We start from the raw sequence: 11711 nt of genomic DNA on the forward strand, positions 1-11711 counted from the left end.
CCCGGAGCGAGAGAGGCCCACGGTCCTGCGTGGTCAGGGGCGCAGACCCCGCGTCAGGGAGACCCTCTGCACGCCCACGCCCCGGAGTCTCTGCCGGGCCCCCGCCTGGCCCCAAACAAAGTGTCCGTTCTGGGCCCGTCCCGCCCTGTGGGCCCTGAGACAAGCCTGTATTGTTCCCGAAGACCCACAGACGCACCGGGCGGGTGAGCCTCAGGGCTGGGCTGCCCCCACACACCGCCCCCCCCTCCCCGGGAGGGACCACCCGGCCCTCGCGAGCAGGTTCCGGCCCACGGGTCAGCCGCTGCCGCCCCGGGCCCTGCCAGGCTAATGCCAGGAGCAGCAAGCAAAGACAGAGGGTCACCCCCAGGGGTTGGGAGGCCACTCCCCCTCCGTGCTCAGGGCTTGCTCCCTGCTCAGTGCTCAGGGATCACTCCCCACTCAGTGCTCAGTGCATGCCGACACACGGACACACAGCACACACCAACAGACACACGGACACATGGGCACACGGATGCATGCTAACAGACACACGGACACAGAGACATACGGACACATACCGACACATGGACACATGGACACACGGACGCATGCTAACAGACACACGGACACAGAGACACGAGGACACACACCAACAGACAAAAGGACGCATGGACACATGGACACATGCCAAGAGACACACAGACACACCAAAACACACAAGAAGGCACAGACACAGACACACAGGCAGTCATGCAAACAGACACAAATACACGGACACACAGACACACGATGGACACACGGACACACACTGACCAACACGAGACTCATGGACACACGCAGACAGACACGAGACACACGTCAACAGGCAAGTGGCTGCGCCAATGGACACACGGACACACTCGAGCACACGACAACAAGCACATGGATACATGCCAACATACACACACCTTGACACACACTGACGAACATGCGGACACATGGGCATACGTCGAGACACACATGGCCACACGCCAACAGACACATGGACCCAGGCCAACAAACGCCGAACACACATGGCCACGTGCCAACACTCACACATCGTCCCAGGCACTGCAGATGTGTGACTACACCTACTTACGCCAATGCACACACACACACACACACACACACACACGCACGCACACACGCACACACACGTACGTACGCACACACGCACGCATGCACGCGCACACACACACACACACACACACACATACACATGCACGCACGTGCAGTGGCCAAGTGCAGACACCATGAGAGCAGCCGGAACCCCCCAGGCTGAGAACCTTCTAGAACATACACACTTTCCCCTCCTGGGTGGGGAAGGGCCTGCCAAGGTAGTGACCCCCCTGCGGGGCCCGGCGGGCTCCACGGCAGAGTCCCCGCGCCCCGCCCCTCCCTGCAGGGGAGGGAAGAAAGGGGGTTTTGTGCCGCCCGGGCCCCCTGCCGGAGCCCATCTGAAGCCCGGGCCTTTGTGAGGCGGTGGCCCCGATAAACGCTCCCTAAGAGGCCCGCGAGGGGACAGAGGGTCCCTCTCAGAGAAGGCGGCTGCTGGACGGTCTCTGACGCGGGGGCGGGGAGTCCCCGGCCTGGCCCGGGCGCCACAGAAGGTCTCTGTCCGCCACAATGGGCCGATTCTCAGCCACCGGAGGGGGCGGGAAGGGAAGGGGTGTGGCGAGGCCTCTCGGCCGGTTCCCAGGCAGCCACAGCAGCCCGGACTCCCCGAGGCCCCCCATAGCCCTGCTGCCTCTCGGACGGACCCCGGCCAGGAGCCTCAAATGCTGGGGGCACTCCTTCCACAGTGCTCCGAGGATCCAAAAAGGGACTTGGGGGCAAAGGCCGCGTCCTGAGGCGGGGAGGCCCCAGCGGAACCTCTCGGGCCACAGGGAGGTCCCGGGGGTCTCCTCCCACGGAGCCTGGGTGCCCTGGGTGCCCTGGGTGCCCACCTGAACAGCCACCCGCCCCCGGCTCTGAGATGAGCCAAGGGAGGAAGCTGAACTCCAGGCAGGGGCAGCGCACCCCCAGACTCAGGGAGGCGTCGGACTCGGCACGGGATGCTGAGACTGAGCACCCACGCGGGAGCACCCTCGGGGCGAGCCTGCGGAGACCAGCAGAGCCCCAGCACGGCCTCGCGGCCATGCCACACCGGTGACCCCCGACTTGCACGGGTCAGAACGTACCCGCCAGCGGGACCCAGACGGTCAACGTTTGGGGCCACCCGGGGCGGTGTCAGGGCGGACTCCTGGCTCTGTGCTCAGGGCTCACGTCTAGAGGGGCCCAGGGGATGTGGTGCTGGGGGTCAAACTGGGCTTGTCAGTGCCTGTCCCCCTGCACGCCACCCCGGGGAAGTCCTCTCCTGAGCGAGGGGGGGAAACTCAGCGGGTTAGGGCCGTCGAGGCTCAGCAGGGCGGGACGGAGCAGGAAGAAAACTTGGAGTGACAGCACAGCGGGGAGGGCATTTGCCTTGCACACGGCCGACCCGGGTTCGATTCCCAGCATCCCATAGGGTCCCCCGAGCACCGCCAGGAGTAATTCCTGAGTGCAGAGCCAGGAGTAACCCCTGAGCATCGCCGGGTGTGGCCCAAAAAGCAGAAAAGAAAAAAAAACTTGGCCGAGCTTTGGGCTGGAGAGACAGCGCAGGGGGCAGGAGGGGGGCGCTGGGTGTGGTCAACCCAGGCACTGCCCAGGGCACCCCCCACCTGAGCAGAGAGACAGGAGTAAACCCCGAGCAATTGCTGTTGCTCCAATTCTCTCCCCCCACAAAAATGACCGTCAAGTAAAAACACCATGGGGCGAGCACTGGACAGGGAGCGTGGGGTCGCTGACCCCCGCTCGGGGCAATCCTGAGGGGGGGGTCTGCAGGTCCCACCGGCTAACGAGGGCGCCCCCTCTCTCCTCCCACTCACAGAGGGTCCCCCCCCACCCCGTTGGCTGTGCCCACTCGGCACAGAGCCTACCTGAGTCACCTCCTTGGACCCGCGGAGGCCACAGTGCTGAGAAAGGAGGAGGCTGAGCCTCCCCGCCACGCTCACCCCTCCCCGGGACACTCCGGAGACAGAGAAGGCCCGAGTCTCCCGCCAGGAGGAGACGAGATCAGGGACAAACAGTCCAAGATGACCCACCGACCTGGGTTGGTCCCTGCCACCCCCAGAGAGTCCCCCACGCACCACCAGGAGGGACCCTGAGCACAGAGTCAGGAGTCATCCCTGAGCACTGCTGGGTGAGAGCCAACAATATAGAAAATGTAAAAAAGTTTTTAACGGGCCGGAGCCATAGTACAGCGGGGAGGGCGCTGGCCATGCACACGGCCAGCCCAGGTTCGATCCCCGGCGTCCCCCAGGGCCCCCCGGGCTGCAGAGCCAGGAGTCAGCCCTGGGTGTGACTCAAAAAGCCAAAAATAATTAATAACAGATTAAATCTTTTTTTTTTTCAGTTTTTAAAGATTTGATGTCGCTGGTCCTGGGAATGTCACACACACACACACACACACACACACACACACACGCGCGCGCGCACACACACACACACACTCACACACACCCCACTCTCCTTCCCAGCCATCACGTCTGCCATCAGGTGTGGGGCCCAGAGGACATGGTGGGGCCAGGACACCCCCCAGCAACTCTGATGCCACGTGAGGGACGAGGGCTCAGCCCCGGGCAGCCCCCTCACCCCCCCATTTCCAAGCGAAACCTCGGAAGGACCCGCCGTGTCGCTGCAGGAGGGGGCGGCGGGAGAGGGACCGAGAGTCAGGCCCGGCCCTACTGTGTGCAGGGCCCCCGGCCAAGACCTGCCCCCACGAGACCCTCCCCAGAGTCCCCAGACCCCTCAGCAGGACTCCCACGGGCATCGGCGAGGCCGCCCTGGCTGCAGACGGACAGATGGACAGACGGACAGACAGACAGGCCCGGCACGGGCGCTGACACTCGGTGCTTCCCACAGCAGGTCACTGGGGGGAGGAGGAAGCGTGGGGGCTCGAGAGAGGGTCCCGGCCGCCCTCGCCGCCAGAGGCCGCGGAGGCCCCTCAAAGTCGGCAGCAGAAGTGGGGACCCCCGTCCGCGATCCACGGGGCGACGGGACCCTGACTCCGAGCGTCAGTCGGCCACGGAGCTTCCCTCAATGCTTCCAGCAGAGGCCCAGCAGGGGTGGACGCTGCCCACTCGGGCACCCGGCCCCCTCCGCACGCCTGTGACGAGGCCTCGGCCCCTCCGCCCCAGCTCCAGCCCCCACCCAAGACAGGCTCTCGGCCTGCGCTTCTGCAGACCCCCCCGCGGCCTGCCGGAGAGCTGAGCTTCCTGGAGACGCCGTGGGACCCGGAGTGGGGGTGAGTGGGGGACGCTCCCCCGGCTGGCGCCCACCTCCACGTGCACAACGGTGGCCAGCCCCGGACAAGGCCTCCGGGAGGGTCAGCGGGGCACCCGGCGCAGCCCAGGATGGTCCTCGGGACCAGGCCCAAGGGGACCGGGTGCGACTCGGAACCCACACGACGCTCAGGGCATGGGGGGGGCTTCCCGAGCACTGCGGGGTCACGGGGAGGAGACCCTCCTGGCCCCAGAGTGCGATGCTGGGGACAGGCTCCTGCACAGGGAGCCAGGCCCCCAGCCACGGCCACCGACCTCGGCCACAGCCACCAGGTCCAGCCACGGCCGCTGACCCAGCCACGGCCGCTGACCCAGCCACGGTCACCGATCCCAGCCCTGGTCACTGAATCAGCCACAGCCGCCACTGCCGGCCACAGCCTCCGACCCCAGCCAGGACCAACCATAGCCACCAACCCCAGTCATGGCCACTGACCACAGCCACTGCCACAGCTGCGGGTCCCGGAAGGGGGAGGCCCGAGTCCGATTCCCAGCTCCCGGGACAGGCCGTTACTCAGGGGGGGATAACCCGGGTTCCAGCAGCTGGACAGCTGAGGCCAGGCCCCTGGGGGGCGCCCCAAATCCTCTCGGGCACCAGCACCAACACCCCCAGCAGCTGTCCCAGGCCCGTCTCCCGGGGCTAAGGCGACAGGACGGCCGGTCAGCATGTCCACCGCCTGGCTCCCCCCGGTCCCAGCATGTCCCCAGAGTGGGGGCAGAGGCCACCCGGGTCCAGGTCCCCAGGGCTCTGCAGAGCCCACCTGTCTGCATCCTGTCTGCCGAGGGGGCCGAGGGGGCATGAAGACGAGTCCATCCCAGCACCACTGGGGCGCCCCCCCCAAATAATAAGACAAGAAAAGACTGGGGAGACAGCCCAAAGCAACACCCCCAGACGCACAGCCCTAGACTGGCCCCCGCATGAGGGATCAGAGCGGGGGTCTCTGCACCGCCCTGGCCGGGTCCACCCTGCCGGATCCCCCTGATGGATCCCCCTGATGGATCCCACCCTGACCAGATTCCACCCTACCAGATCCCACCCTGGCCAGATCCCACCCTGGACAGATCCACTCTGGTAGGATCTCACCCTGGTGGGATCCCATCCTAGCCAGATGCCATGCTGGCCAGCTCCCACCCTGACCGGATCCCATCCTGATTGGATCCTATCCTAACCGGATCCCACCCTGACCAGATCTCACTCTGACTGGATCCCACCCTGACTAGATCCCACGCTGATCGGATGGATCCCACCCTGATCAGATCCTGACCGGATCCCCCAGTGGGGTCAGGGCTGGGGGTGGGGGACACGGAGAGGGTGGGGACGAGGGCGTGGCCCCGGAGAGTGGTGAGGAGCCGGAGGCGGGGTCAGCCACACTCCTGGCTTCCACGGGAGGAAGCGAGTCACGCGCCCAAACACCCACGTTTCCCGGCAGGCCGCCGGCGGCCACTGTCCCTGAGACTCTCCCTCGGGGTAAACCTGGGCCACATCCAGTCCAGAGGAGGGGATCCCGGCAGGGGGTGGGGTCGTGGGAGGGGTCAGGGGTCATGAGGAGGGTCTCGGGTAGGATGTAAGAAGGGATGGGGGGGGGCTGGGCCACAGTGCACGGGCAGGTCCTTTCCTGGGCCCCTGAGCCCCCCAGGGTGATCCCTGAGCACAGAGGCAGGAGTACGCCCCGAGCATCATCAGGTGCAGTCCAAAAATTTTAAATTTTAAAAAATAAAAACAGGGGACTTGGGGCCGTGGGGAGGGCCCCAGGGAGGAGCCCATCCTCCGAGCAGGGCCCCCACGCCCGTCCCGGGACACCTGCCCGGGCTTCTGCTTCTAAAGAGGAAGCCAACAGAGGGAGGAGCAGGATGACAGGCCCCTTTCCCGGTGGCTGCAGGGACGCAGGCCCCTGCCCTGCCCACGCGCACGGAGGGGGCAGCCGGGGGCAGCCAGGGCCATCCTGGGCCCTTCCGGCCTTCACCACCCGCCACCAGGCGGCCCACAGGGGGACGAAGGGCCTGCAAGGGCCCCGTGGGAGCCGGGCTCAGGGATGGGGGGGAGTCTGTGGTGTGGGGGCCGGGGGGGGAGTCTGTGGTGTGGGGGCGGGGGGGGAGTCTGTGGTGTGGGGGCGGGGGGGGAGTCTGTGGTGTGGGGGGCGGGGGGGGGAGTCTGTGGTGTGGGGGGCGGGGGGGAGTCTGTGGTGTGGGGGCGGGGGGGTCTGTGGTGTGGGGGCCGGGGGGAGTCTGTGGTGTGGGGGCGGGGGGGGAGTCTGTGGTGTGGGGGCGGGGGGGGTCTGTGGTGTGGGGGCCAGGGGGGGGAGTCTGTGGTGTGGGGGCGGGGGGGGAGTCTGTGGTGTGGGGGCCGGGGGGCGATGCAGGAGAGGGACGTGGACGCTGCTGCCTCCTGCGCCTCAGCCTCGGGTGTCTGGAGAGGACCCGGGCACCGCGCTGGCCTCCCACGCAGTCGACCCGAGTTCGATCCCCAGCACCCCTCCTGGTCCCCCTGGACCCCGCCAGGACTGATTCCTGAGCACAGTCCGACGAGAACCCTGCGCACTGCCGGATGTGGCCCCAAAACCCAAACCCACAAAGTGTGGGGGCTGCTTTAATGAAGCAAAGAAGGCCCGAGTGCGAGCACAGACACGGCCACCAGGGGTCCTGAGGGTGACCGCCGGGTCCCCAAAGGAACCACCACCCCGCTGGTCGTGTGTCCCCACACACGCACACGTACACACACGCACACACACACACGCACATGTGCACACACATACACACACGCACACACGCACACACGTACACACACGTACACACACGCACACAGACACGCACACACGCACGCACACGCACGTACACACATGCACACATGCACACACATACACACGCACACACACGCACACGCACACACACACACAGATACAGCAGGGCGGGAGCTCACCCACGCTGTCCCGGTCCCAAGCAAGTGACAGCTGGCACCGACCAGGCGTCTGTGGGACGTGACAGCCCAATGGGGCCCTGGGGTCACTCAGGTGGCAGCACGGAAATTCGTCCCAGGAAGGTCCTGCCGCCCCGCGCCCGCGCCCAACGCCCGTGCCTGGGTGGGGCATGAGGAGGGCTCTGTCCTCGGGGACACGCGGAGGGCAGGGCCAGGGAGGGGGCCCCAGAAAGGGGCTCAGGGAAGCTCCCGTGGGGGGTTCTGCCCACCAGGGGCTCTGCCCGCGAGGGGCCTCTGTCCAGTCCCGTCCCGCCCGTCCGCTGAGCACCCCCGTCACGTGGTGTCAGGTCACGGCTCTGCCCGGAGCCCGAGGGCCAGCCCCAGGCCAGGAACTCACACATGGGCCTCCCCGTGGGCCGCCGAGCGAGGGGGTGTGGGGCAGGGGTGCCGCCCTGGGGGCGCCCACCCCTCTCTGTGACGGCAGCGGGCGGCACCCAGGAGGGGGGAGGGTCTGACAGGTCCCGAAAAACACAGGACTCTGTCGCCCACCCAAGTGCCGTTACGTCTGTCCGGAGCCAGGACAAGGGGCACCTGGTTGCAAGGCTCCTGCGTCAGAACCGGGACCGAGCGACTGGGTGGGGTGGGGGAAGTGGAGAAGCACGGGCCAGGGAGAAGTAAGCCAGGAAGGCTTCCTGGAGGAGGAAGCCGCACACTGCTGGTAAGCTTCCGCAAGAAAAGGCTCAGTTCGGGGTTTGGGCTGGTCAAGTCGCCACAGTCTGTTCTAAGTTGTCCTGGGGCCTGTCACAAAGCCACACGCCTGCACACACACCCCCAAAGTGAGCAGCGCTGAGGGGGAGAGGGTGCAGCGAGGAGGGGCCACTCTAAACAAGGTGTCGGGGTCCATCCATATGCGAACCCCTGCGCCCGCCCCCCCATTCCGGAGCACTGAGGACGAGCACGCACAGGAGTGACAGACTCTGCTCCCAGCACCCACGGCCTCCCAGGGGCTTCCTGCCGGGATCAAGCCCGGAGGGCTGGGTAGAGACCCCGAGAAGGGGCCCTGGCCCTGGCCACCGCCGGGTCCTGCTAAGTCCCACGCGGCCAGCCCCAAACTCCTTGTCCCAGACTAGCCTGGCCGCATGCCTGGCTGGAGAAGAGGGGAGAAGCTTCTGGAAGCTCCTGGAAGCTTCTGGAAGCACATGGCTTCCAGGGGGCTGCCTTGTGATGCTCCTGAAGAGCAGAAGCGCTGCTCCCTCCCCACACCTGCGGCTGGGCGTGAGTCACGGCTCTGTCACCTTGGCGGCTCTGTCGCCTTGGCGGGCCGCCCCCCTGCCTGACAGGCTTCCTGCCCCGACAGATCCCGCCCAAGAGAGGGGCGAGGGGCTGACACGGCTCCCGCCTCTGCTCGGGCCCCTCTCTCCTCCAGGGGCCACGGGCTCTGCCTCGGGCATGGGGGAGGGGGGCAGGGAGGAGGGGGGAGCGGTCAGCCCCCAGGACGCAGCCCTGCGGAGGCAGCCCAGGGCCCCCCGCCCCCCGTGCCTGCCCCCTTCATGCCCCTGCTCTGTCCGGACCACAGGGGAAAAAGCACGAGGCCGAGGGACCCCTGGAAGGCGGGGACGTGCCAGGGCAGGGGGAAGGTGGGTGGCCCCGGCCGGCCGTCTGCCGCCCCGCAGGAAAGGGGCTTTCAAGCAAGACAAGTCCGCCGCCGGGCTGGAGAGACCGGACATGAGGGCGTTTGCCTTGCGGGCTCCATCCCCAGCGCCCCCTGCGGTCCCCCCAGCACCTCCAGGAGAAATCTCAGAGCATCACTGGGTGTGGCCCCGAAACACAAACAAACCGACTCGCATGAAAAAGCGAGAGACGAGCAGCCAGACCCCTCCCCGCTTTCCCACGGCCACCTTCTGGCTGTTCCTAGAACCACGCAGGAGGGGCGGGGGCTCCCAGCACCCGAGCGGGGAACCCCTGGGCAAGCAGAGGTGAGGCCGAGGGAAGGGGGCCCCCCCGCAGACCGTCTGGCCCTGCTTCTCCGCGTCAGACGTCCCGAGAACCGCAAGTCCGCTTCCGGATGATTCCGAACCACTGCCAGGACTCGGACCCCTGCAGAGCTGCGTCCCTCATGCCCGAAGTGGACTCGGAGAGAAGACCACCGGCTTCCTTTTGGACCCCCTAGAGCACCAGCTTATCGTGCCAGCCTTGACCCGGAGTTGACGGAGCACGCGGGAGGGGAGGGGAGGAGGCTGCGGGGACCCCCCCCACAACCCGGTCCCCGAAATTATGAGGGTTCCCCAGCCCCTTCCTGGAGCAGCCTCGCTGCAGGGGTGCGGGGCTGGGGCAGAACCTCAGGGGGGCTTGCAGTGCCGCTCTCCCCAGGAGCCCTTTGCTTCGAGGGGCAGCAGACCTGGGCGGGGGCTGGGGGGGGGCGCTCTCTCCCTCCAGCCCCGCCCCCACGGACAGGGCATCTCCCCGGGCGGATGCGCCTGACTCCCAGCTTCTGGGGACTTTCCCGAGCGCGCGCGCACGCGGGGGTGCGCGCCTGGCGGGCCGGCCGGGGCGGCGGGGCCAACAATGGGGGGATTGTGGACTGGATCACCACCCGCGCCGGTGACGGTGACGGGAGGCTGAGTGCCCACTCCGCGGGGGTGGCCGCAGGCGCGACCCCCCGCGGGGAGACAGGCCGCGGTGGGGGGTGGCGCAGGGCTCAGCCCCCAGGAGAGGGTGTCACCCGGGCACTCTTTCTCCCCGGCCCATTTGTATACTTTTCCCTGCATGAAGTGAGCCCCCCGGGGCCCCCCTCAAACCGGCCCAGGGAGAGTCTCTCCCTCCTCTCCCCGCCCCTCCCCGGCCGCAGGTGGACCGGGAGGAGCAGGGGACCCACGCCTGGCACCCCCCCGCCCCACTCCCGCGGGGACAGAGGCACCGGCTTGGGATGGGGGTGGGGGCTGGGGGTTGCTCCAGACACGCAGCCTGAAACTCTCCTCGTCCCCCGACAGGTGCTCCAGGGGGAGAACTGGCTTCCAGAAGCTTCCCCGGCGGGAGGGGCGGGGTGGGGCGGACAGTCTGCCAAGGGGGCTGCGGGGGGAGCCCGCCGCCGCCGGGAAGCGCTTCCAGGAGCCAGTCCTGGCGGTGGGGACGGGGCCAAGGAGGAGGAGGAGGAGGAGGAGGAGGCGCGAAGCCCGCGCGCGCCTGCCTGCAGGTTTCACTCGGTCATTCATTCGACAAACGCGGGGCTGGGCCTCGGGGTCGCTCCCTCTGCGACCCCCACGCGCCCCTTCTACGACGACGCAGAACAAGCGGGCCTGCGGGACCCCCTTGCGCCCCCAGCACCCGGCACGGGGGGCCCCGCAGGGTCGGTCTGGGTGACCGGGGAGGCGGGGACAGTCGCGCACCCCCTCCCAGGGCCCCGGGGGGCGACGCAGTGAGGTGGCCCCAAGGGGCAATGCGGGTGCGCCCACGTGCGGGACGCTCGGGGCGGGGGCGGGGGGCGCGGGCAGAGACCACCGCGGCCCCGGAGGCAGAGGGGCCGCGCCCGAGGGCTCGGGCTTGTCACTTCGGGGGGGCAAAAGATGCAACGCGACCCCAGGACCTTTGCAGAGCGACGCGACCCCCCAAGAAAAGAAAAGTGGAAGCCAAGTCCGGGACACTCACCTCCAGGGGGTCCAAGCCGGAGACCGCGCGGGGGGATCCTCGAGCCCCGCGACGAGCAGCGCCAAGTGTAATCCACGGCCGGGGGGGTCCCGAGCCCCCCAGCCCGGCCCCACCCACGGCCCCGCGAGGCGGCCGCCGTCCCGCGGCGCGCGGGGGCATCCGCGCATCCCAGGGTCCCTGCGCCCACCGCGGCACGCGCGCCAGGTCTCGGCGCCCGCGACCCCCGGAGGGGGCCCGGCAGGACGCGCGCGCGGCGGGGACCCCCGAGCCCGGCGGCAGCTCCGCGCCCCGCAGCCCCGCGCTCTGCCCGCCGCCGGCCCGGTCCGCCCTTATATACCCGCTGGGCGCGGCGGGGCGGGGCCTCTCGGTGACGTCACTCTGCGAAGGGCATGCTGGGAGATGTAGTTCTGCCTTCCCCGTCCCCATCCCCGCAAAGCGGGCCCAGGCGCGGCGAGGGGCGTCGTTCCCCCGCACGCCAGCAACAGCTGTGTTTCTCGTATGTAGTGTGTGAGCCTTCTTTTCAGCGCCCTTAGGTGTGCCCTAAGTGAGTCGAATCAAGCTCCTAAGTGCTCCGGGGGGGGGGGGGGAGGCAGGGGGCATCAGAGCCCTAGGGCAGCAAGCAGGTAGCACATTGGCCTCGCGACCGGGCGACCCAGGTTCGATCCGCGGCATCCCATCGGCTCCCGGGAGCACTGCCAGGAGTGATTCCTGAGTGCAGCGCCAGGAGGACCCCCCGCTTGGTGTGGCCTCGAAACAAAAAAAGTAAATAAATAAATAAATGCCTCCCAGATGACTGA

At 67.9% G+C, this 11711-nt stretch overlaps 1 protein-coding gene across 1 annotated transcript in view; it reads right to left on the minus strand.

Moving 5' to 3' along the window:
• The window catches only part of LOC129403649 (collagen alpha-1(I) chain-like), a 96599-nt gene extending 85390 nt beyond the window's left edge, over positions 1-11209 (minus strand). The window contains exon 1 of the mRNA XM_055133403.1: positions 10915-11209. Coding sequence (XP_054989378.1) covers positions 10915-11073 — 159 coding nt within the window. The 5' untranslated portion in view covers positions 11074-11209. The remainder of the gene's footprint in view (positions 1-10914) is intronic.
• Between the last annotated feature and the right edge of the window lie 502 nt (positions 11210-11711).

Source organism: Sorex araneus, chromosome 3, assembly GCF_027595985.1.
Source record: "Sorex araneus isolate mSorAra2 chromosome 3, mSorAra2.pri, whole genome shotgun sequence".
Taxonomy (NCBI): Eukaryota; Metazoa; Chordata; class Mammalia; order Eulipotyphla; family Soricidae; genus Sorex; species Sorex araneus.